The sequence below is a fragment of the Neodiprion lecontei genome, chromosome 2, assembly GCF_021901455.1.
Source record: "Neodiprion lecontei isolate iyNeoLeco1 chromosome 2, iyNeoLeco1.1, whole genome shotgun sequence".
NCBI lineage: Eukaryota > Metazoa > Arthropoda > Insecta > Hymenoptera > Diprionidae > Neodiprion > Neodiprion lecontei.
This window is the reverse complement of record NC_060261.1, coordinates 43,497,845-43,523,287: the sequence shown is the minus strand read 5'-3', so window position 1 is coordinate 43,523,287 and position 25,443 is coordinate 43,497,845. Positions and strand designations below refer to the sequence as shown.

Genomic DNA, 25,443 nt, shown 5'->3' with positions numbered 1-25,443 from the left:
CGGTCGATATATTTTGACAAGAGTCAGAGAGTAGCGAGAAAAAATTTCTTTCGTTCGCCGGTTCGTTTGACTTCTCGTTTGTCGTAAACTCTACGATTCATCGTCTCGATGAAACCTCTGTTCGGTATTAATAATTTCACGGGCGAAAACCGTCGCCAAGAATTTGTCGGGTTTCGGGGAAAATAATCAATGAACTTTGCCTGATCGCGCCCAAATTGGATACAAAGATAGGCCCGCGATATCGGACCAAAATTACGGGCATGGTTCTGGCTTATTAATTAACTTCTATGACCCATCCACCCACGTATCGTCTGCACGAAATATACGTACGTGTTCGCGTGAACGACGATGCGTGCATGTGAAAATCATCTTAGGTATGCGTGTTACTATCTATCGTATCACGTTTTGGCTTACATAAAGAAGTTTTGTATCCGGTATAGTTCAGAAGTGCCGGTACATCGTAGCAGGGAAAAAGTCCGTCGCAGATTCCGTTGCGTACGTAAGTGGGGCGAATGGCCGGTTTCGCGCGGGAAATAAAATGCTCATTGCGTAATCTTGCCCAACTCTGTACGTGTAGGTACAACTTGTTATGGCTTGGGCATGCGATCTGTAGCGATTATTTTTATCATCATTATCATTATCATTATTATTATTACTACGCCTAATTTATATTTGAGAAAAATTTGCGTTACTACGTACACCTAGGATCGTACGTAACGCAGTTGTCCGCAACAGAAACAAGCGGCTTTGGACTGGCCGTGAGCCAGCTCTCGAACTTCCCGTTCTCGCACTGTTAGTTCCAAGTTTTTGGAGGGAAAAACGAATAATATCCAATTCGAATATCGAACTACAGATTCAGATTCGTGATTAATAATTTTAAGGCCCTCGGATACCGTGTTGCATGAAAATATGACGATTTTTATTATTTCGAACCACTAGAGTGGATCCACTGTTACAAACAAGAAACATCCGCCTACCAATTTTTACCAAAATCGGAATATTTTTAGATTCTTTTCCGCCATATTGGAACGTCATATTGGATATCATAATCTGACTTCAGATTCGTGCTCAGCCACCCAACAAACCGACGAGTACCAATTTTCATCAAAATCCAAATATTTTCAGGTTTTTCGACTTGTTGAATACGCCATATTTAAATTTTGCAAATCCGACTTTAGATTCGTGATTAGCGATTGAAAAAAACGTCACGTTACCAATTTTACAAAAAATTACAATCAACTTTGACCCGACTGTCGTCGCAAGAAGAATCCATGGCGCTACTAATTGCTGGAAAATTCTCACTCATCTCGGCGTCCCTGAATATTGCGCAATTATTATGACGAAAAGAACATTATCGTGGAGTCGTTGGGAATGAGATAAAAAAAAAAAAAAAAACAAAGTGGTATGGTACATACATGTATAATCTCGCGCGATAACTAGTGCCAAACACCGAGTAGTCGTATAATAATTATGTTTCTTGACAGATTGTTATTCATCATCCGGTAACGGGGGCTTTAGTGACGCGAAGAGGAAGAGGAAGAGGAAGAAGAAGAAGAAGAACGGGTGGAATTCTAAAAAGAGAACGAAAGCGTTCAACAACAACGATTCTAGCCCGCAACGTAGCCACGGAGGGATAACAATGAGCAACTATTTTCTGGCCGAAAGTCAGGTGCGAGGTTATAACGAGTGCGTATATTATTCCCAAGTGTATGTACCTACGGACGCCCAAGTCCATCTCTATAAATAAAATGGAAGAAGGAAAGAAGACGGAAAGAATCTAGGCCGGAGGACGGAGGCTCGAATCTCCCGCACGCGCGGCCAGTCGAAAACCGGGGAACGAGGTGCGAAAATTTTTCCCAATATCAAACGGTTCTCGCGACTACGAGACATGCCGCCTCGGACGCAGGTAAGTATGACAAGTAAAAAAGCGCCGCAAGACCTCTGACGACGCGACGGCTCGACCGACGACATTCTGGGCCGCTGATTCATGATCCGGGGTCGAAGCCCGGAGGTTCTTCTTCATCGCGGCGGATAGATCTTGAGGTTTTTCGTCGGAGGAAACGACCGTGCGAGCCACGGCTTGTTATATGTATATATACATTATACATGGGGCATTCCATGACATCTCGATCGAGATTCTACGTCGATGACTCAGATCGGCTTTATCATTAATCTCAAAGAATGTAACAAATTTTTTTACACCTGTCGGAAGATGAGGATTTCGTAACTTCGAGAGGTGAATGAGAAGAATAATCTAAGAAAAAAAGAAATTATTATTATTGATACGGGTCGAAAAATATCTATTCAGAGAGATATTGCAATATTGCGATGAGCTCTCATGTTCATTCTTACGTCAAAAAGCGATCCAATAATAATGATATTTTTAAAAATTATTTTTCTTATTCATCTTTTGAAGTTATAAAATCTTCATCTTCTAATAGGTGTCAAACATTTTGTTACACACGGAATGCCCACCCTCTTTTTTTGTTAACCTTATCGCGCGAGGCTTATGTTATATATACCTAATTATCGTACATGGGGTGGAGATTTAGTATCGAAATAATTGCGATGTGTCTTTACTTTTTCCAAGTGTTTTAAAATTCGGATTTCAGGAGAGCGCGGCCTCGTTAAGCGCCTCGTACATTGCATAACTTTCGTTCGATTTGACTCCCACTCATCATTTCCAACCGAGATATACATATATAAATATAATGTGGAAATTAAATTTCGTACAATTTGCTCGTCTTACGGTTATCTGGACAGGTACAGGAAGTATATCGAAAATTTGTCCAACCGAAAACAGTGGCTTTGGAATGAATTCAATGTTTTCGCAATGTTCCGAGTACGGTGGAATTGTTTCAATGTCAATAACTGCTGATATATATGTGTTTATATATATATATAAACCAAACTCTGCACTTTGTTCCTTCGGAAAAATGACTGACGGTGTGTATATTTCAATACCGAATACAAATAATCGTTGATACATTAGTGCACGCGTGCAAAGAATCATAATAAAACACGGGGTGCGGAATTGCGACGAATAGAAAGGCCAGCAGGACGAATGGGGTTTTGTTACGGGACAGGTGGACGTATATCCCATGGTGAACCCGCGACGTGCCTGTATTACAACGGGATCTGCAGAGGCGTCGCCTACACGAGGAGGCGCGAACACACGCGTATTCGCATATTCGCATATTCGCATATTCGCATATTCCCATCGGGGGCGGACGGTGGCGTAAATTGTCGTTTTACGTCAGGAATGCGCGTGTGGGTGTGCGTGCATGCCTACCTACGAGGCTAGTGAACCCGCGGAGCAACCGATGGTAAATATATCATGAGACGCGTTACATGGGCTCCAACCCCGTGACCGCGGATGCCGCGCGTCGCCTGGACTTATATTTAAACCCACCCGCGCGAGAGCGAGAGAGAAGGACGACGACTCCAATGGCAAATTAGCCAAGGCGACCTTGAACCCTTCGCACCGCCTCTAAGTGCTGACTTAATTCGCACGCGACGCCGTCGCGACGGACGGAACCGAGATCGGGATCCCCCCCCCCCCAAGGAGTCCAATTTTTTCAACTTCACACGCCTTCGCGGATTCTTGTCCCCACTTGGGTATAATTTCTGAATGTCGTCGTAACGTGGAATGCCCGCGACGAGTCGACCTCGGTTAATTAATTATGAAATCGGATTCGAAGATAATTCTTCGATTATTTCGACCGAACGAACAACTACTTTCGTTAAGTAGAATTATTTTGCGAAATTCCTGCTATTTGTTTTTTACTTTTCTAATTGCACATTTCGAGGCACGAATTCAACGAGATGAAAAAAAATTCTTTCTTCTCAATTCCGAGGGCCGTGATCCAGATTCGTCCTTGGAAAGCGGCTAGTACTCAGCGTCACACCACAGAACTCAAGTATTTATTTTTGCGATCGATGATTTACTTCGATCGCCGCGAAAAAGCTCGACGTTTGATAGAATTCATCGTTCATAGTGCTGAATGGTGTTCCATGTTCAGGGTGTCTAGCGTCGTAAACGTATCAAATATTCCAACATTTCCCAATTTCCCAGATGAAAACAGACATTTTCCAGGATTCATTTCAACCCAACTTTACTGACAAACTTGCTTTTTTTTCATGAAAATTAGTTATATCTTAGAGATCGGATGTCTCCATCGTAAGTTGAGTCCAATGTTTCGTTCGGTGTAAATAATTCTATAAATTCTTAAAATACCTCCAAAAATCATATTTTTCTTCGACCTTTTTTACACCTTTTTCACACCGTCCCCCCAAATTCGTTTCGCAGAATGGTACACCAGTGAAGAATGAAATAAAGAATTTCCCAAACACACAACCGAACTACCCGACATTTCCCTCTTTTTCCAGCCGCATGCCGATCCCCCGAAAATTTCCGGTTTCCCATATTTCCCTGACAGCTTGGACCCCCTGGTGTTTTCCTTATCGAAACGTCGCCCGACACGCCGTCGCACACCCATGTGCCCAGAGACGAGTGACCCCTTGCCCCTCGGTAAGGTCCCGATCCCATTTTCGGTAATACTTGAAAAAAAATGAGATCACGCGGACGGAGGAAGAGTTTGCGTGCATTCGGCGTGCTTCGACACATGTAGTGTCATCTAGTGACAGAGAACAGGTGTCGGTAAGGAGAGACGAGCGACGCGAAGTTGGTGGATGTCGGGGGAGAGCTTCTCTATCGGCGGAGCGGGGCCTGGGGGGCCTGGGACAATGACCCCAATGTTGAGGAGTGCCTGACCTATATTCGCTTTCGGTTCCTCGATTTTAGTGCCGCGCAGCGACGCTGCGTCGACGTCGTCGTCGTCGTCGTCGACGTCCGTCGTCCGTCGGGCGCTGACGGTGTTCGAGGCGTACGCGCAGCGTGGCGTCGACGACGAACGAAACCAGCTGCGGCGCAATAAAATTTATTGGCCCGGTCGCGCGGCTTCCGACCAAGAATTTTTCCTCACCGTCCCGACGGCGACGATACGGCGCTGAGGGAAACGGATTTCCTCCCCCTCTCCCCGAATCGTTTCTTTTCTTCTTCGTAAGGAAAAAGGAGACCTCCGCCACCAGCGATCGTGCTCAATCGCTATCTCGATCCTATCAAGAAATTTTGCCGTGACGCAGGTCAGGCCCGAAGCGCGGGACGCCGCAACGAGACGTGCACGGATATGCGGGGATCGCAAGGAAAGGCGGTGAGCCGTTTCCATCCGCCACCGCGACCGCGTGTAATCTCCAGAAATAACTCGTTGTACAAGCGCGCACACCGCGCAAGCACAGCCGCCGAAGCGTCGATTATCAATGAATGCTCTTGCATACGCGCGCAAATAAATTCCAGGGGCCGGCGTAAATTCGTCAAAGTTGAAAGCTGAGGAAACTTCTTCGCGTCTCTCCCGATTCTTTATCCCCCTCGGCCCCTGCCTTGCTCTCGCATCGAACGCACGGATGTTCGTACATGTCGCGTAGGCATGGGTAGATGATGCGTCTCTGCGACAAACGTACCCGTACCATACGGTGTGTCGCAGGCTGGACAGAGACGAAGCAGCGCGCTGGCGCAGCGGAAGACGAGGACGTACTACGTGTCTAATACGGATTGACGAATGCATACGCGCGTGTGAGTCGCACGTACAGCTATCTGCTCGTAAAACGGTAATGTATGTATGCCGTGCCGTGTAGGTTCGAGATCGGCGCTGCCGCGGTTCGGGCGGACCAGTTAAAACAGCGCGTGTGTTTAATTACGTCATACGTCTTGGCCGACGAAGGTGTGTGTACTACGTACGTTCAGCGGCGGATCCGGAGGGGGCTCCGTGCGCGGAAAATAATTTTAACATATCAGAGACGAGGAGACTTTCTCGGACCAACTTTGAATTGCCCTCTTCTAATTGAGGCAAACATCGTCATATCCAATTGAATTCGAATCGTTTCCCAAAAAATAATGTAATTTAGTTGGGATGATATTTAAATGTTACAAGTATGCAACAGCAATCGTTGGGTTATTAACAGGAATTTTTCGAGTTTCGTTTTATTACGATACGTGCAATTATTTGCAATTCCAAAATAATGATTTATATTTCTACATATATATGACGTGAATACTAATCTACGGTTTCACAATACGTGTGAATAGGCAATATTCATGTTTCACAAATGCAAATATATATAATTAAATAATAAATTTAACGTAGAATGTAGAGTAATAAATTGTGCTTTCGTAACTATTGTTTTTCAGTCATTATGATCCATAGGACCGCATAGCTTTCATTGTACAAAAATTTCTCTCATTCGGATATACATATATTTCAAACCTCCCCTCTCTCCAGCGTGAACCTTCTGGATCCGCCCCTGACGCGTATTACGTGAATCGAAAGAACCGTGAGACGGAGTGCGCGATAAGAAAAAGAAAGAAGAAACGAGAGGGGAAAAAAAGACCACGCGACGAACCAGTCTCGACCGTCTGTAATCTACAATGCGAACGCGGCGAAAGAAAATAGCGCAGCATAAGGCAGACGGCAGGCATGCGTTTGAAAATAGGAACAAAGATCGTAGATGCGTGAATTTCCTTTCAAGTTTTCCTCCCGTTCTCTCGGTGTGAATGACTGACCCCCCCCTCTCCCCGCCCCCCGTTGACGCCTTTCACACCGCTTCTGGAACGCTACGTTTATACACAGGGCCAAAGTAATACCAGTATCGCTTATACAGGCAGGTAGAGCTGTGCCTCCGACACACACACACACACACACACGCGCGCACACAAACACACGTATGCCTACCTATAATAAAGGTACGATGTAGTAGCGCTGGGGTGAAGCGAGGGGTAAGACACCGCGGGGTGGGTCGAGGGGGTTTGTGAAGGGAAAAGAGAAGGAAGGGAGGAGGAGGACGAAGAACGAGGGACGGGGTGGGGGTAGCGCTTAGGGGTCAATGCCCTCTAGATGACAACACGGAACACACCCGCGACCTTTCGTACGTACGTACGTTCGATTGGTATTATTAAATATATAATATGGGTGTATTTACGAGTGTACGCGTATACGCATGCACGAGCCGTACGTACAACGTGTACACGTATGCGATGCAGGATCTCCACCCTGCGTGCGTAGTACGGTATTTGCCCCGAAATCGATACACGATCGCGAAGCGGGTCGGCGAGTGAAGAGGGGGGGGGGGGGGATTTGGGGTACGTGCCTAGGTTTACTTCAGGGTCGAGGTACGGCGCACGTATTATACGTAATACACGAATCGCGGGGTGTGACGCATTAAGAAATCATTATTTTACTTTTCGCCACCTTTGGCATTTCGCGTGCCGCGAGTGCGTGGCGAACGAAACGCGAGTGTGTGTGCGCGGGACGGAGGGAGGAGGGGGGAGGAGGCAAGGCGAGAAATAAACGCCAAGCTAAGCTAGGATAGAATGAAATAGAACAGACTCGAGGGTATCGGACGTGCGTATTATTATAGTAGGTAATTCTAATTAGGTGCGAGGATAAGTCGAGACGAAGAGGAGATCGCTCGATAGAGTGTGAAAAACGGTGGGAGAGGCGGAGACGGAGGCTGGGACTGGAAAAAATACGCGGAGAGGAATGACGACAATAACAGCGATAATAATAATACGCACCAAACGAAATGATATCGTGATAGCGGGCGAGAAACTTCCTTTTTTATTCTGCTTTATCGAATACGTATCCACGGAATGTGTCCGGCCACATAGGGCGGTTCCTTTCGTCATAAATCACAGCACATATCCAGCAAACGATCACGCTCACTCTTCACATTTATTTATTAACACGAGTAACTCGTTTATTAACGAAATTTTTTTAACCAGACCTCCGCACTTGACGTTGCGACGCAATGCCGTCATGTTCCTGCCGAGCTCCTGTTGTTTCCCTCAGTTTCCGGATCGGTCATCGATCCGCCATCTGGCGGACGAATCTGAAACGACGGAGAGCTTTTGGTTCTTCGGTGTGACGAGAGACGGCGCGACGACACTCGCCAAAGCTGTCTCGGCTTCGTGTGGGATACGAGAAGCGGAAGGATTCGATAGATTTGAATTTCATCAATCGTTGACGATCGTTTGGAGAGGTACGGTAGATGGAAAAAAGTTTTTGCGTTAAAAGCATCTACTCAGGTTTCAGCTCGAAAGTTTTTTTTAAATATATACGATTGTGAAGAAGTAATTTCATTTTTTGGCCACAAAATTGTTGAAAAATAAATTTGTACAAGGAAATGTCGAGATTTAAATTGAAAAATCTAGCCACCAGCTTGTATCGATAAACAAGTTTTACAGATTGAGTCAGAATTTACAGTCGATCGGATAAAAAAAATTGGCCGAGGAATCCACGCCACCGGATTGAAAACGTGGGCGTTTGCTACTTATGTGCGCCATACCGCCATTCTGTTATTAAATTCGATGTAAAAATGCTGAAATGTTCTTGAAACTATAAATAATAAAGCTCTCGAACTCAAATTGTTTCAAGTGTTGTCATTTTCTTTAGGAAAAAACCCCTGAAAATAGGTATGATTTTAGACCGTCCAAACTGTGTCCTCCGCCCTCTAAATCGTAGCGAAGCACTCGAGCAAATTGGATGTAACAAGGGATTGGCAGCGGTGTCTGAATATCCGTACGAGATTCAAAAAAGCTGCGGAAGTTTACGTACAGATGAAAGTTATCGTGGTTTAAGAATATTTCTCACGTATCGTTTTTTTCTTTTTTCAACGAAACTCCGAAGCTTTGCTATCGAGATTCGGATTCTAATTACTCTGGTAAATTTTCTGGCTGTTCCGTTCTTGACTCAAGCGTTGCACCAATTTCAGAAAATGTGATTGTCCTACAGAAATAATAACTATCCTAATTAATTTCTCGCCACAGTCCCTGTGACGGTGATGGTTATAACTTACAGCAGTTTCAAATTAGAATACGTCAAATTGAGAATACATTGACACACGTATCCGAAAACACGTATCGTTGTTAGGGTGATGTAATTATCCAGATCGAAATCCACGAATGCATTTCCCGAACCAGTTATATGTCCATCGACTACCCGTCACACATGTTAATCATTCTAACAATCGCGCTCCTACATCCGTCGATGATTCACGCCCAGCACGGTATGCAACTCACGTTTCGCGAGTGAAATTTTATTGCCTGGCTGACAGGTATAATATCTTGACATTCTTCTTTGTAACAGAAACGTAGAGAAGTCGGCGAAATCGGCCTAGGACTGGGTCTAAGTCAGATATATCAAGATGGAATTTCACAGTCAGGATATCTAACTGTTAGTTATTACAAGAATCAATTCAAGTTTAAGGTAATGTGTACAAATGAAACTGTATACGTGTGGTTACGTCTGTACGTTACACGAATTAATTTTTCGTGCAAACTGAAATGTGACCCCTTAACATTTGGCCGTGATTTTTTACAGAACCGATTCGCCCCGTAATAATGGACCCTGTTGAATTACCCTCCTTACGGTATTGTAATAAAAGTGTCTCTTCAGGGTACGGGAAGAGCTTAATTACCGGGGATAAAGAAATAAAGTAGATCTGCAAGGGAATCGGCTTAGATCTCCACCCCTCAATTCCTTCTCTCGGCTCGCTTCCATCCCGTCATTCCTTAGGGAGAGGCACATGCATCTGTTCGAGGATTACACCTCTTCCTTCGCCCCGCAACTCGCAGGACGTACCGCGCTGTCGCGAATAAAGTATTCGCGCGACAGAGAAATTTCTCGAAAAATATCGCGTCCACCGACGGTTGCCTAAATAATTTTGCAAGAAAACTCTCATTTGCAAAATAAGTCAACAGTCCTCGGTGGTTGCAGAGGAAATCAGTCATAGAAACATCGAGTAAATATACATTGAATAAAAAATGTTACCCATGGCACAACTTTTCACAGTAAAAACATATTTTTGGCATAATAATGTTTAACGAAAGATTTTTATTCATGGAAACTGGGTCGATTCAGCGAACACTTGACATTGTAAAGAAGGCGAAGAACCAGTTTCGCGTCTCACGATGCAACCTGATGAAATGACGACGGACTTGACAAGCCATTCTATCTATGCCAACGTAACGATCGAGGGAAATAAACGCAGCCAACCGTACAACGTTTCCGAAACTAAGTCGTCGTATTATATCCGATCGAGGAGTAACACTTCGCGTCGAATCGAAGCACAAAGAGAGATTCGAATGGGATAGAATTCTTTAAAAAGTCCCCATCCCTGAGCCGGCGTACGATTTCCATTGTCCCGGTTCTGGCATTCATACCGTCGCGTACAATAAACGAAGTGACTGACTTGACTTGCGAGGGGAAAACGGGCCCGGAAGTCGATGAAGAAACAATGGAAGAGGTTCACCTCGAGGACGACCAATTCATGGCTAACTCTCATAGTCGCGTATATATCAAGGGGCGAGCTTTGAGATCGTTTTATCCCCCGTATTTCCAGGCCTCGATTAGCTGCCAGTCGCACGAGATTTGCTCGGGTATTTTTTTTTTTTTTTTCCAATTTTGTTCAACCCATGAAATTACAGACAAAACTTTTCTCGCCGTGCCGTGTACAGCGCGATTTGTAAAACATTCCGCCAGCTATAAAGCTCCTCCGAAGCTGATCAGGTGACGAATTAATTACCTGGACTGTAGCTACGAGGCAAAGAGATTGCGTGAAAATCTGTAGGATAAGTAGGAAGGACGACTGCCTGCAGTCTGAGTTATTCAGTTTACATGTGTTAAGTTTGAACACAGAGCCTGCTGCGTTTATCCCATGGAAGAAATGGGGGACCGTGTATTCAACGACAATCTACTGGGATGGTTGAAGTAATTTTACCCACTTTTATTTTTTCCTCGTCATAATCACACGACGTTTATTGTCAACTTTCGTTGCTGCATACTTGAGGTAAGAAATAGAAAATGAAGTCTAAAATGTGCGATGTTTCGTCTCTCTCTGGACGAATCGAGGGGGAAATGGGGCAAAGAGGAGGGTGAGCGGCGACGCGTCGAAGAAAGAAAGGAAAAGCCACGTTGGCCGTAAATATTCCTTGATCCCGTGCCGTTGAGTCGGACCGACGTGGTCGAAGTAAGAGTTCGAGGGGAGAAGTATAGAAGTACAAGGTTATATAGCTCCAGGGATAAACTGAGGACTGCGTGAGCTGCAAGTTGACCAGCAGAGCCCTGGTGGATCCCCGCTAAAGTGGATAAGTTGAGTGGGTGGTGAATCGGACCGCGCGAGTTATCGCCGAGTGCCGGTCCGAGGGGTGGCTAAGTGTCAGGTGATTCACGAACGGATTTAGAACGGAGTCGCGAGGAATGGCAGCCACGATTTCGGTAACCCGAGGAGAAGCGGAAAGGTTCCGAAGAAGAGGTTTGCTGGGTGAGAAGGGCGAGAGATTCGTCTCGATGTTACACCGTTTCGACGATCTCTCGTTATACGTGAAAACGTCGGGTCATTCGACGTGTTTAAGCATCCCCCAAGCCGAAAATAGGGCCGACCGGGGGAATATAAAGCAATAAATTATCGCCGCGCACTCAACCCGCTATACGTCTACATCTGGTGCGTTACGTCACAATGATGGATGCTTTTAAAACCATATTCCTGTTTCTTGGGTACCCACCTCCAGACGGTGGTGAAAAATAAGTTGAGATAAAAAGGAACGAGTTGGAGAGAGAGAGAGAGAGAGTGAAAGAGTAAAAAAATAAAATAAAACAAAAAAATAATGGTTTTCATTAATATCGCAGCGGTTAATTATCTCGCCTCGTAATATATTAATTGGAATTTAATTCAGATACCGATCGAGTCGATTAAGATGTTATGCGTCCAGTTTATGCGTATTATGCATTCGTCTTGCTGCAACATATATCTTTCGCACTCCAGTTTTACATCACCTTTATACGCTCAACGATAATGCAAACAACCAAGCCATTATAGGCTGCGTGGTGCCAAGGATCGAGTTCCGACATTCCTACCACACCGGTTTTACGCGTCTTTCGTCCGCGCCGTGCATCGTGTTAAAAAGGCCCTAATCAACGGGCAAGTATTACCCTCTGTAACGGTGAGCTTGAGGGACCGTCAAAGTCGTCGGTTTCGCGTGTGCGACGACGAGCGACGCCGTCAATAATTCTTCCTCCACCCACATCCGAGGGTGTGGTCATCGCACGCCGCGGTCAGAGGTGCCGCACCATTATATCGCTTGTACATACTTATAATACCCGTTGCGTTACATCCACCTTCGAGATTTTCCACATAAGTGGTGGAATATTCAACGAGGGATTAAAATCTGTCCTTGGAGCGGAGGTGTGGCGTGTAAATAGGAGTATATGCAGCCGATATTATCGCATATCAATCAAACGGGGCTGCAGCAGCGGCCGGCTCGTGCGGATCGCCGTTGTAAAGCGATACGTATGGATTACACGCCAATCTCACACCTGTTATCGAATCAGCATACGACCAGCCGTACAACGCGTCACGTTCGACGCTGTCAAACGGGAAAATACCGATTCGGTTGATTTGTAATTATTCTGCGAGAAAGAGGGGAAAAAAAACAACGTAATAATAATCCATTTTGCAGCGTTACGACACGAGTTCGGCGATACGAATGATGGCTTATCGATCAGTGCGACGGTGCGTTGCGATGAGGTCATTTTTCAGTCAAGTAAAAAAAAAAAATAGAAACGATCACCGTCGAAGTCTTCGAGGGCTGCGGGAGTCAGAATTGTCAACTTGGATCGCGGGCGAGGGTCGAAAATTGCAATAGCGTTTTGAGGAAGGGCGCGCGTCCTTCGTCGACAAGTGATGGCCGTCACGGTATGAATTTGTAATTCGAAAGCATTCAATTATTTCTGTATACGATTTTACAGGTGAAATATCTCGTCTGTCGCAACCCGTCCGATGCCCTCGTTCTATTTTATTCCTCGACGCGCTTAGACCCGGTCACGCGCATACCGTATATTATACCTGTGTACAAGTCGAGACGGTAAATGACCATGCCGATTTAGGCTGAGAACGTTGTATAATGTACACGGTTTTTATGAACCTTTTGTCCAAGCTGCACTTGGTTAGACTTTATTGCCCAGTCAAGCGTTTGTTCTGCATGCATGCGATTCTCACGTTATATCTTACGCAACGTATATACCTTAGATTCCGTGTAAGATAACCGTCTTTGGTTTGACGTTCGATTAGAAAAAAAAAAAAAAAAGAAGAAGAAGATGCGTTTCAAAATTCTTGCCACCCGTGATATGCTTCAAACACTTGTCATCGCGTTTGCAGACACACAAGTATCGATGCAATCTGTTGTTCGAAAGAAAGAGAAAAAAATTGATTTTCGTTTTACGAATCTTGAAAATCGTCGTACGGTAATATTCGTTATTGCCTTTGCTTCCGAGGAAAAAAAAAATATATAAATTCCTACAGGAACGAACTCGCATTCTCTTTCGGACCGAAAACAATTTAGCCAGAAGCCAAAGGCATTGACGAATATTATCGTACATACATGCTTTGGTATCCGATCGAAGCTCGTGGTCAGCTTACCACCAAATTTAAGTGAACTCCGAAGCGTTAATGTACCGAGATGTTTCGCGACCGGATCTCGGTAGTCTCGGCCCGTCTGCGGCAATTACCGCTCCTCGTGTATAAAAAAGCACGAAGTGGTCGATTAATAATTAATCGGAATTGTAATTTGCGCTTACAATATCACAACAGGTATTTATGTAAAACGATGAACGAGGAGTGAGGTGGGCGACGGTGATCGAGCCCACCAGCTGCAAGAACTCTTTTACAGCTTAGCACACGGAGCAAGGTCAGAGAGGCCGAACCGTCGTCGAACGGAAAGATCTTGCACGGCCAAATCCCTCCTCGATACAGGTAATTCTCTCCGAGTTTCGGACGGACAAAGAGACAAACGAGCCCGAACAAAGTGTCCCAGTCCAAGGAAATGTGCAGGAATTGCTCGCGCAACGCGACGAGCAGCTGCAATTGCGACTCTCCGTCGTGTCTGTCACGGCCTGGTTCTCTCGGTCGCCCTAATTCCCTCTCGATTAATTACCGTAGCCTTCGACACGTCGCGAGACGCGCAGCTTCTGCATATCGCACGTATCCCGGGGTACGGCGCATCGAGTAAGGCTGCAACGGTTACGAGACGAGAACGATGGAAATTACGCAGTCGGAGTTGACGGTTTTAAGGACCTCGTCGAGGCTTAATCGACGGGTAAACGGCCCTTGCCATGGCTGTGCCAGATGCGAAGTAGCAATTGGCGAAAGGTCAATGCTGGAAACGATCTTAGAGCCGGACCGATATTCATCTCCAAATTGGATGCCGGGGTTGCCGTCTTCGTTTCGCCGTATCGTTCGAAATCTTGTAGTCGCTGACATTTCACTGGTATTTTTTCCCGAGATTTCAGCCGCAAGATTACAACTAACCTTCGCTAATTCACTCTGGACATTTCAATTCGATAAACACTTTCGATTCATTCTTGAACCGCTTGAGGAGGGCTCGAAACGCGGCGTCGTTAACGGGTTGGTTGGACGCGCCCCCTTTGCCTCTGCCTTTGCCTGCTACTTATGGGGGGTAGGGGGGATGAAAATGATACAAATTTGGTGTGACAAAAATAAACAAAAGATAATGAAATAACGATAAATGAAAAACACAAATAATAAAATTTGGCGGTCAAATTGGTAAGTACGTAAATAAAAGCGTATAATGTTAACATTGTATAGATGTAAAAACCTGTCGCATGCCTGTTTTTGGGAGTTCTTTTTCAAAGAAAATGAAAACACTAGGAGCAATTTCAGTTTGAGGGCTTTATTGTTTGCGATCTTAAACCGTCAAAGCTGTGCCCCTCCCGTTAATGGCAATCGATTATCAAACCGCCGTCCCGTCGGGCATGGTTGTACCGCGTAGTAGAGCAACCTGTTAATCCGCTCATCGAGGGCTCGCTACGTGATATTATCGGGAGCTCGCGATCAAATGATTTTCTTTAAACGCTTACGGACGGCGGTTAGAAGGCTATTAAATTCGGGGGCACGGGTAAAAAGTTGACCTTGCCCGAAACCGGCGGTGATACATAGATTACGAAGCCGCAAGTCGAGGCATGGAATCGAATCGCAAACTGACCCTACGCCCCCAGCCATACGATCTGCCGGTCTAATCGGACTTGAACGTTCTCCAAAGTTGAAGAATCCACGATCTACGGATAGGTATCGACGCAATAACCAATTATATCTATGCCAACGTACCGACGCACGCACGCCCTGAAGTTAGCATTGATATTCTCACACGGTGCGCAGAAACGGTTGCATACACGGGTATGCGGTATATACCATATGTATATGTACATAGAGACTCCGGAGTCGCGGTAAAATCGGAGCGTGAAAGGAAACGTGAGGTCTCACCGGCTCCTTTGTGGCAATGCGCGTGCGCAGGCCGGTCTGAAGCATGCAGCTAGAACGTGTCACTGTTCCTTACCACCGTCGCATTTACGCCCAGAGATTACAAAAAATGTTGAATTGAAATTTTCTTTCAACGACAGGCGGTCGCAAATCACGACGAGTCGTTACGCGTCCTGCACGCTGCTCGAGTGCTGCTTTTTACGGATGACGTGTTACTGAAAAATTCGATGGACACTTTGCAGTGTCGGGAGTTTCTCAATAGGTCGTGAACTTGAGGATACACGGGTATGTGTTACACGGCAATTTGGTGTTTTTGATATCGTTATTATTTACTTCGAGGATCAGATAACTTCTACTTTATGCTAATTCGGATTCTGAATTACTCTAGCCAAGGTTGCTAATTTATGCGTAGCGTGTGAAAAAAGTTTATTCGGACCGTTCGACGTGGCGTTTCATTACTACAACCGTGCCTACGAATGTTCGGCTCGTTGGCAAGTTTTGGGTTCAGGCTTATAGGTATCTGGGCCAGATTTTGTTCTAGTTGCAAAAATTTCATATGCCAAATAACTCGTCACGAGCTTCGCACACGTCGATTACTTATGCTCATGAAAGCAAATAAGAACGTATGGATTTTACCCGTGTCACGGTTCTCGTCATTTTTCAGTATGATTTCCTGTAATAAACGTGTAGAAACTTTTTTTACTCTCCACGCGGCGAAGTTTGTTCAGAGGTATCGTAATTATAGGTGATATAACTTGGGTGCGAATGGGTAAATATTACGCGATCTCACGTCCATCGGAATCGGTGCATACCTGTTACGTATAGTTATACCTATGCAGAGAGGCTGGCTGCGGAGAGGGAGAGAAAGAGACTTGATCAAAGGCACTCTCTTTCACACCTTCGACAGCCAGGCAAGTATGCATGACATTGACTGAATAGACCAATTTACCTTGAAAATCTGAGCCTCAAACACGCGGGTCCTTGCCGGTAAATATCGTCTTAATTATAATCCGGTGTGAGACTAGCGGGCCCTTTTAGATCGGCAAAAAAATAAAATCTATTTTCATCATTTTCGTCGTTAATAATTCCCTACTCCGCGGGTTTCCTGATCACAACGCGTGATATTAATTTTCGATCGACGCGGGTGTACAGAAACAATTTCAGTTCAATACTCGGACACCTTGAACGGCGCGGAGGATATTCGAAACCGATTAAAGATCATTTTCGTACGTTCTTGCGGGTAGGTGCGCGTTGTGCGAAACTCACACAATCCCAATTCTCAATTAGGCTGGAAGGTCTACCGGGAACAGGAATTAAAAAAGAAAAAAAACAATGCCAGGCAATAATCGCGGCAATGAAAATTAAAAAGCAGAATAGAAAAATAAACTAGCGGAAAGGCTCGGCGCTGTACGAAGGGTTCGACAAACCTTCGCCCTTGTCCCTAAGCCCTCGAGCTAATCCAGCTCGGACGCAATTAAACGTTCCAGCCGGTATAAGGCGAGCGCGAACCGAACTGTGCAATACAGCATTGAGCTTGACCGTCACCGTTCGGCCGCCCGAATAACAAATCTCGAACACGTCCGTGATCATTTATTCCGTATACCGATTAGTCCATGTTTCAAAATTATGTTAAAATTTTATCGTGCTTCGGTCGAATGTTAGCGAGCATTACTCGAATACCTCCCTATCCTAGGAGTAAATTATGTCAATGTCTTTCATAAAGGTTCTTTGAGCTGAACTTTGGCGATGCTTAATGCCTCGTTCTTATCTCTTGGTTTCGATCGTCTTCCTCTCCTCTTCGCTCGGCCTTTTTCGCCGCCAATTATACCGGCGAATTTTTTGCCAAACGGTGGTTTTGGAACATGCACCGCACGTACGTACCTATCGACCGATTGTCAGTTTCGCGGACTACAAATGTACAGGATACACATTCTCGGTCGTCCGGGTGCGCGGATGTGGGCGTGGAGGTGAGCCAAGGCCACGTGTTCTAGATAGCCTCGTTTTTTCTTCATTGTATATTATTTCTTAAACACACACACGCGCAGAGACACCCACGCATTCTCGTCACTCATCCGCTTGCGGAACCTGACGATACGACGAGTACTCGGAATCGCGATCTTCGTCGATGTAATTAGGAACGATAATCAGTCTTATTCTCAATCTGTACGTTCGTCTTTGTTCGTAAAAGGCAAGAGTCCCACATCTAGCAAGATGATACCGCGCCGAAGGAACCCAAACGATAAAACAATATCGTACAATGACTAAATAGTCGAAGGGTCGCGTGCGACTTCCGGCGCTGTTTTTTTCTTTCCCCCCTTTATTATTCACGGGTTTTACTCATTTACAATACTCGGTTGATTGCCAGATGTGGACACTGCATAACTAACTATCAAGGCAGCTGATTATCAGTCTATCTAATAAACAACTATTTCGACATCCGACAAATTCAACAAACAAACTGATCGACAATGTCAACGTCACTGCTGTAGCGATTAAAATTTACAACCCGCTGAGAATAAATACTTCTTGCAATATGGTAACGAAATTTCTTGTCTTCAACTTGTAAATATATATTTAGATTTTACAAAAATCAACTCAACAATTAAATACCTTCACCGCACTAAAGTGTCGTGCTCGACAATACGGTGTCATTCCGTCGAGGCGTGGATAAGTTGTAGGTGTAGTAAGGCTTGAAGGAACTTGTCGATCGTTCCGACTGTTCCAGAGATCATAAATACGTTTGCACGATCGATCCGCGTGGCAACGCTTCTCGTTCTACCTGCAGATGGAACACAAAAAGAAAAAAAACACATCGAATTATCCTAGGTGACATCCAACGGTAGAACCGTCGACAGAAAAGTATTTCGGTTTGGTGAAGCAGCGTTTTTTCAGGACGAGGATCCCTGCCATGGACGGATTCGTTCGACACAGCCAGGTGGTATGCGACATAGCGATCGGAACTGTGCGGAATGTCTGCAAAAAGTCAGGCGGTGTATCCAAGGCCCCTTGGTTCTGTCCGCTAACAACTCGACTGTCGCTTACTATTAGCGGAGGTAATGTCGATTCAAAGTAATGCTTTATCCGTGCAACGTTACACGGATTTACGTGTGTTAAATCCACAATGCACACTCGTGGCATAATGTGTCACACGAAGGCGATCAAGACTCGATAAAACTGGCGAGCAACAATGTTGACGTACGTAGTCATCCGTGGTAATTATCGTACTACATATTTTGCCACTACGTCGTATTTCATTCCACACGTGTAATTCCAGGAAAGATGAAGCGTGATACGGAGATTTTTTCCCTGACAATTAACAGCTGATCAAAGGTCTCGAGTCAGTAGAAAAACTGATCTTGAAAGTATTGACGATAACTAATTTTGGAGGATCGTTGCAATGCAGGGGCGATGCTTAACGCATGAGGATGGTAGGAATTTTGAAAAAATCCAGTCGTTGGAGGAGGGGTATACAAATTTGGTAATCATGTTAGGTTTCGCTCCAAAAGGCTATAATGGAAAGAAGTATGCTGGCAGAGAATTCCTTCCAGATATTCCATTTATTAATAATTACTTCTTTTCAAGGCGTACGAGCTCTTTGATCGCAAAAAAATTCTCGATCAATTTGTCAAACTGTTACCAGTACGGCGTGATTGACAATTAACAAGTAGCTTCTAATACTTGCAAGGATGTTCTACGCCGAGTTTCCCATTACACGTGTATCAATCGTACTTACTTTGACAAACTCGCAGAATACGATGTACCTGGTAGAACGTAGGATTGTCTGAGCTTTGGAACAATTCTTTCACCTGCAATCGTATTATAAGCAGTACAAGATAAGACCTGATGGTTGTCTCTTAATTTTAAGTGGATTCGTGCAGTAACTGATGTCAAAATAATTAACATGCCTGGACAAACTTGAGTAGCTGGGGCCGAGTTGCCACACATCACGCAACCCATGAGCTTCTTTCCGATCTTGTCCTCGACCCTGATTTTGTTCCTGAGAATTAGCAACAAGCCGTAGCTTTTTAATTCCCAGTGATCTTCACAATCCGAAGATCGCAGATAATCCGCTGTATTTTTTCTCATCCATCCCCTATCGATGACCATCAAACCAAGACGCTAGCGCAACGTCATTTTAAATCAGTTCACACCTTCGCAGAAATGAACATGATTGACGGTAAATGAATGATTAATTTATGCCACGAATTTTCAACGATCTCGCCGAGTGACCGACTGGCTGTCATAATGATGTCATAAATGAAAGCAAAGCTAATTTGTGATTGAGTTTAACTTTGTCAAGCAGTGTCTGATTAGCTTCTGTGTTCATGCTCGTCAAAAAGCTATAATACTTAACTCACGGGAATCCCTAACAACGCACGTTTCCATCTTCCGATAGTGGGGTGAACTAATTAAACAGGCCCGCGATGGTTTTCTCCTCGTTAGCACAAGAGAAAAAGATTGAAGAGGAGTTTTGAAGAAAGTAGCAACGGATATCACAAATCTTGTTTAAAGCTAATGTTCATTTTATACCTAAACATTAAGTTTTATATTCATTACATTTTTTAAAAATTAAAATTGTTTAAAAATGTGTAAATATGCGTATTTTGCATAAAAATAAAACTCGATGTATCTACTATATAAGAGAAAAAAAAAAAAAAAACTCGTGCTATATATTTATTCAACACAGCTACATACCTAAAAAAACAAAAAAGCATTATTACTTAAGGAGGAAAAGTTATATTTCCCAGGCACGAGTTAACACTGTGTAGTTTGCGATATGGAAACCTGGATAACGATTGGCGGTGAATAAAAAAAAAAATAATCCCGAATACGAAAATGCGACACCCTAATTTCTGCTTTATACCAATCGTAAAGTACAAGTCTGGCTACCGAGCAACCGTCACAGAGAGTCTGTTCAGTTGTTCCGTGCTGTAAAGCGCATGCTCGATAAATCTGTAACTTTTTGCTGACAATGAGACGGAATCGGCAGGCCGTTATGTAGGCGATATACGCGCCTTTGTGTACCTCGCGATCTTTCGGAGGTGAGGAATTGCTGGTTTCTTTCTTGATTATTTTCCTAATTCTCCTGTTCGGAGTGCAAAAACCGACTCCAGGTCCAGCATCCGGTTGATAGCTCCGCACACGGACGCCGCACGTGATAAAAGCTCGGCAACAATGGCCTCAGACTTTACGAGTGAGAAAATCAAGGACCTCGCGTCCTTCCACCGGCGAAAAACCGCAACTGCTGGTGTAACGAAAGTTGGAGAAATAATAGTAGAATCAATTGTCACGTGCTCTACCCGCGGCTGCAGCTGATATTTCAGGTGGCGAAAAAAAAAAACGCCAATCCTGAGTAATCGAGCGTGACGCGTAGCAAGGTAAATAAACACCACTATTCCCGATACTAGCGCAGCTACTATAATACTATCAACCTGTAGCGTATCCTCTTCGTCACACTGTGCGGAATATCCGCCGTTCGCTTGCCTGCCCTTTTTGCCGGGCCTCGAAGCGATCTGGTTTTTTCCAACTCGGCTGTATAATACGCGAGGCCGGCGTAAAATTGTGCAATAGACGGAAGAAACCTGCGACGGAGAATCGACGCGATGTTTTGACCACCTGATCCTCCTCGATCGAAAGCGATCATTGAAGTATCTTCAGATATGTACGGTACCGCGTTCTTCCTGAGAAAATTACGATATTGTATCGACGACAATTTGTAATACCCTAATTTTCATTTGAAGCCTGTCGCGGGGTGTGAATCACGTTGAACCTGACAGAAGGAGGTGGAGGTCGTTCCTTGAATACCGGTGCCATTACCAAGCTGTTGCTGACGCGGTTTCTCTTCTACACTGTGCGCAACTGTTCTGGTTCAACACAGGCAAGTCAACTTCGAAGAGCTTGTTTACCCTGATTTACATTGCAGAGCTACGTGCTGGTTGACCGGTGTCTCAAGTCAATTTGGACAATTTATTGACTAATCGGCCAGCTCAAAATTTGACCTCAGTGAGGATGCGTGCAAATTATCGCAAAAATAAGAGGTAACTCGACTCAATTTGTCGCATTATGTTAGACGTTAGTGCCTGCGGTGTAAAAAAAACGAGAACACTGCCAATGCTGAGTGTGTAAAAAATTCGCTTGCTTCTTGTAAATAGTGTAATTAACGTTCAAAGCGATATGGATCAAGTGGAAAAAGTTTAAGACTCTGAGCTTCTCGTGTAAATTATGGGAGACGCGATACCGGATACGATTATACTTGATATTGTCGACGATAAGATCGAGGCGTTCGTGAAAAAATCCTTGGATTTGATAAAACCTTAGATTAAATCGCCCGGAAATCGATAGAAGCGACGAAAGTACCAAGCTTCTAAGTCTGCCAGAGTGCGGAAGAGCTTGTTCGAAGATATTTTTTTTTTTTTTTTTAATGCATACATTTCTCAACGACGCCTGTTGCTTAATGTCGAATACCCAATAAGACACCTATGATTTCAACACCATTTTTTGTTTCTTCCTTATAATCCGAACTCGTTTTCATACTTCCTGATTTCGATCGCACGTGCTTACACGTCCGTCTGAAATCAAAGAAAATTCTCTAGCTACCTCCAACAATTAACAGCACAACGATGCTTAGTCACAAATAAACAAAGATCTTTCAATGGGCGTCGCTGAAGCGCAACGATGTATTAGATTTAAAAAAACGAGCGTTATACTAACAGGGTTTTTTACCATGCAGATACAGCACCGAACCCGCAGGCTGCCCGGTTTTATGAAGTGGAACAAACGACGTAACTTGCGTAATGCTTCGGACACTCAATTATCGATGGCAAAGCCACGGATACGACGCGACAACGCCGCTTTTGCTCGGGATGGATTTTTGTCCGTTATTACCCTGTATGAATTTTTCTTTCCTTGGTTTCAGGCAAAACTACTCAGGCTCTGGGCCAAGGTCCGTTAGAAAATTTTATAACCAGGCTGTGGGCTGTGTCGTTAAAAGCGATTTTACAACTCTCGGGAATTACATAAACACATGAGGTTCGATCCGCAGCGGAGAATATCGTAAATCATATTTCACCGGGCTGGTTTGATTCAAATCGAGCATTCGCATGCATGCGTCTAATCTCACGTTTCTATTCGTATACACAATCTTCTCCAAACGTGATCGCGTCATGTGATCCACAGCATCCGAATATGCTTTGAACGATACGTTTTTCACACCTGACATTGACTCTCTGGACCATAGCAAACGACTCCAAGAACACTATTCGTCCGTCAGGTATGAAACGCCGCTCAACGAATTCATTCAGGGATTACCTTACCAACTCAATTGAGCCACGTCCAAAGTTGTGTGTCGTTGTGCCGTTGCACGTGAGAATATGTACGAGTGCCACACACGCCATCGATTTATTGCCAAGGTAAGGATTTACTGACAACGTGAACGTCTTTCTCTGTTTCCCTACGGAAAGTCTCTTTCTTTCTCCCTCTCTCTTACTTTCTTTCTCTCGTGTTTACCACGTCCACCGAAAGCACTTGAAGTAAGCTGGTGTTGCTGTTCTTAGCTCCATTTTCAGTCTCCCTTCTGTCGGTATTAGATTTTCGTCGCTTTACTCCGGAATAGTTCTCGTTTTGATTGAAATTTTTGTTCATGTACACGTTTATCAGCTTATGGTTCGTTGGAACATGTTTACCATAGTAACCGGGGCAGTTGTTGGAATTTTTTCATTCTGTGCGATTCCCTTTGGATGCTTCATATCTCGACGATTCAAGAAAAAAGGTGAGCTCACAAAAGTGTTTGGTTACGTATCTCCTTCGATATCTGCTATTCGACCGTTCTCAACCACTTTATTCTATCTCAAGGACACCTGCGATTCATCTTTTCACTGTCATCAAACTATCGTTGAGTTTTACGCTTAGCGTCGAAACGTTGGTGTTCGGTTTACTATTTTTGTTTCTTCATTCTTGCAGTTACTTCTAAGACAGCCATAAGTATCAATTCGTGAAATTTGCATAGCGATACGATTTAAGCCGTTGCGGGATCGTTGAAGCTATTAATTTTAGATGATTTGTTACACGCGCTAAAGTTGACTGGTCGCATAAACATTTATACGAAATGGTATGCTAAAATCATAAAGTGTTACGGCTGTAGTTTCGTTATGCGGGAACAAGGATAAAAAAAAACATTGATTTATTCTCAGTCGTGAAGAAATGGAACTTGAGAACATATTCAGATCAGAATTGCTTAACGATTCGTCCTCCGGATCGACCTCGCCGTGACCTCTTTCCTCCACCTCAATATTGAATTCTCTCACCTTCCCGCAATATCGATCATTACGAAAAGCCGACTGACTCTTGAACGGTGCGATTTCTGCCGCAGTGATAACCCCTGAAGAAGTTCCGAACGGTTCCGGGTCCGGAACGGAGGACTCGTCATCGGCGCGAAGGACGAACGAACGATGCTCGGATTCAGCTGTTGTCTTGAGCCCGGTAATAGTCGCGCAGCGCGCGGAGATGTCCTCGAGGTCCATGATAGAAGTGAGGGTGATATTCGGGAACGGCTCGAAGAGGCCCCCAGAGGACGAGAGTCAGGGATACGCCAGCGCCTCGGGATCTCCGAAGGCCCTGAAAGCGAGGAGTGACTCGTCCTTGCAGCATCCGGCGACCCGGCCAGCGACGAGTCGCCGGGAAAATGCTGCGAGTACTTCTCTCCCCCTGCAGTTCGAGGGCGAAACGGCAGCCGACGACACGACCAGGCTGGAGATCACGATATCCGGAGGATTAGCGGGGAACGTCGCGCGCTTCGTCGAGTTCAAAAAGGACCTCGGTACCTCGACCTCGACCCCGAATTCCCGGCTATCCGGAGGACTTCCAGAGCCGAAGAAGCCCCAGACGAAGAGGCGAAGGCATTCCAGTTTCTGGAGACGTCCCTTCGGAAGTCGCAACGAGCAGTCGGGGGTCCTCGAAACGAGTCACGATGCCGAGGTTTCGAACCCGGAGTCGATTTCCGTGAACGAAATGCGCTCCAGGCGTAATTTGGAGTCACAATTGGACAGCTACGAGGCTGTTAAATCCCCGATCGAAGAAGTCCCTTCGTTCGAGGCGAAGCCTGCCGAGCCTTCGGCATCTTGTAAGGAAAATCGTAAAGGGTGTAGTAGTAAGTGGGGACTACCCGCTCGATTTTTGGAAACTCTTAGTGAAGCCACGAGCCTTGCGACTCTATAGACGCGTGAAATTTCCAATTCGTCATTGATGAACCAAACGTTTGCTCAGACTCTTTTAGCGATTGACTGAATTTGGTTTTATTCTTTCTTTCTTTTTTTAAACAATTTTACACGATTTGCATAGACATTTTACTACTCGTACCGGTATAACGGGGTTCATATTCTACTCGGCTTACGGCTGTGCACGTCATTTTTATTCCATTTTATTCTGACGAATGAATTGTTTTTACACTCTTAACCAGGGACCGACGCAGCCGTATGCCGAGCCTCAGCGATACATTCGTGTCGTCGTGAAATTGATAGATGTAGGTAATACGGTAGGCTCGAGCAATATGCGCAAATAATGAAGTGAAATCTCAGAATTCCAGCTCTTAAGGTACTTCCACGTTTTATTATTAAAGTAACTTCCATGAGTTTGAAGCGTCCGGTTAATTACTGCTGAAAGTTTCACTTAAAAATTAATTTCTCCCATTTTATGTTTTCAAGTTGTACCATCATTAAATCGAATATTCAAGTTTTATGATATTGTTCAACGGTGATCCGCAATAAAGGTAGTGTACGGAATATTCTTCAATAAAATCCTCCTCCCCGAACAATGTGAAACCGATTCTATTATACTCATTCTAGAATTAAGTTGCGAGGATCAATTTCACGGAAGCAGTTATTTTCATCAATAAATATGATTATTGTCCGACTATACTCCGACATAAATTATCAGATCTGTGATCCGCTTCGCTCTTGATTAGTGTCTCGATGTGTCTGAATACCTTCAATTGCTGTCAATGAGAAATGACATCATTCGTTAACCGCATTCATCAGTCGACATTCATCAAAATGCGAGTAT

General features: G+C 44.6%; 2 protein-coding genes across 2 annotated transcripts in view; one reads left to right on the top strand and one right to left on the bottom strand.

The window, feature by feature from the left end:
- LOC107220780 overlaps positions 1-7,880 on the bottom strand; it is an 81,572-nt gene extending 73,692 nt beyond the window's left edge. Inside the window, exon 1 of the mRNA XM_015659509.2 lies at positions 7,631-7,880. The gene's annotated coding sequence lies outside the window, so the exon portion shown is untranslated. The remainder of the gene's footprint in view (positions 1-7,630) is intronic.
- Positions 7,881-21,017: 13,137 nt separating this feature from the next.
- LOC124292935 lies at positions 21,018-25,202 on the top strand. Its single transcript, XM_046731677.1, has 3 exons — positions 21,018-21,049; positions 21,129-21,265; positions 23,756-25,202. Exon 3 carries the CDS (start codon positions 23,890-23,892, stop codon positions 24,598-24,600), a length of 711 nt encoding a protein of 236 aa, XP_046587633.1. The 5' UTR covers positions 21,018-21,049; positions 21,129-21,265; positions 23,756-23,889; the 3' UTR covers positions 24,601-25,202.
- The last annotated feature ends 241 nt before the right edge of the window (positions 25,203-25,443 follow it).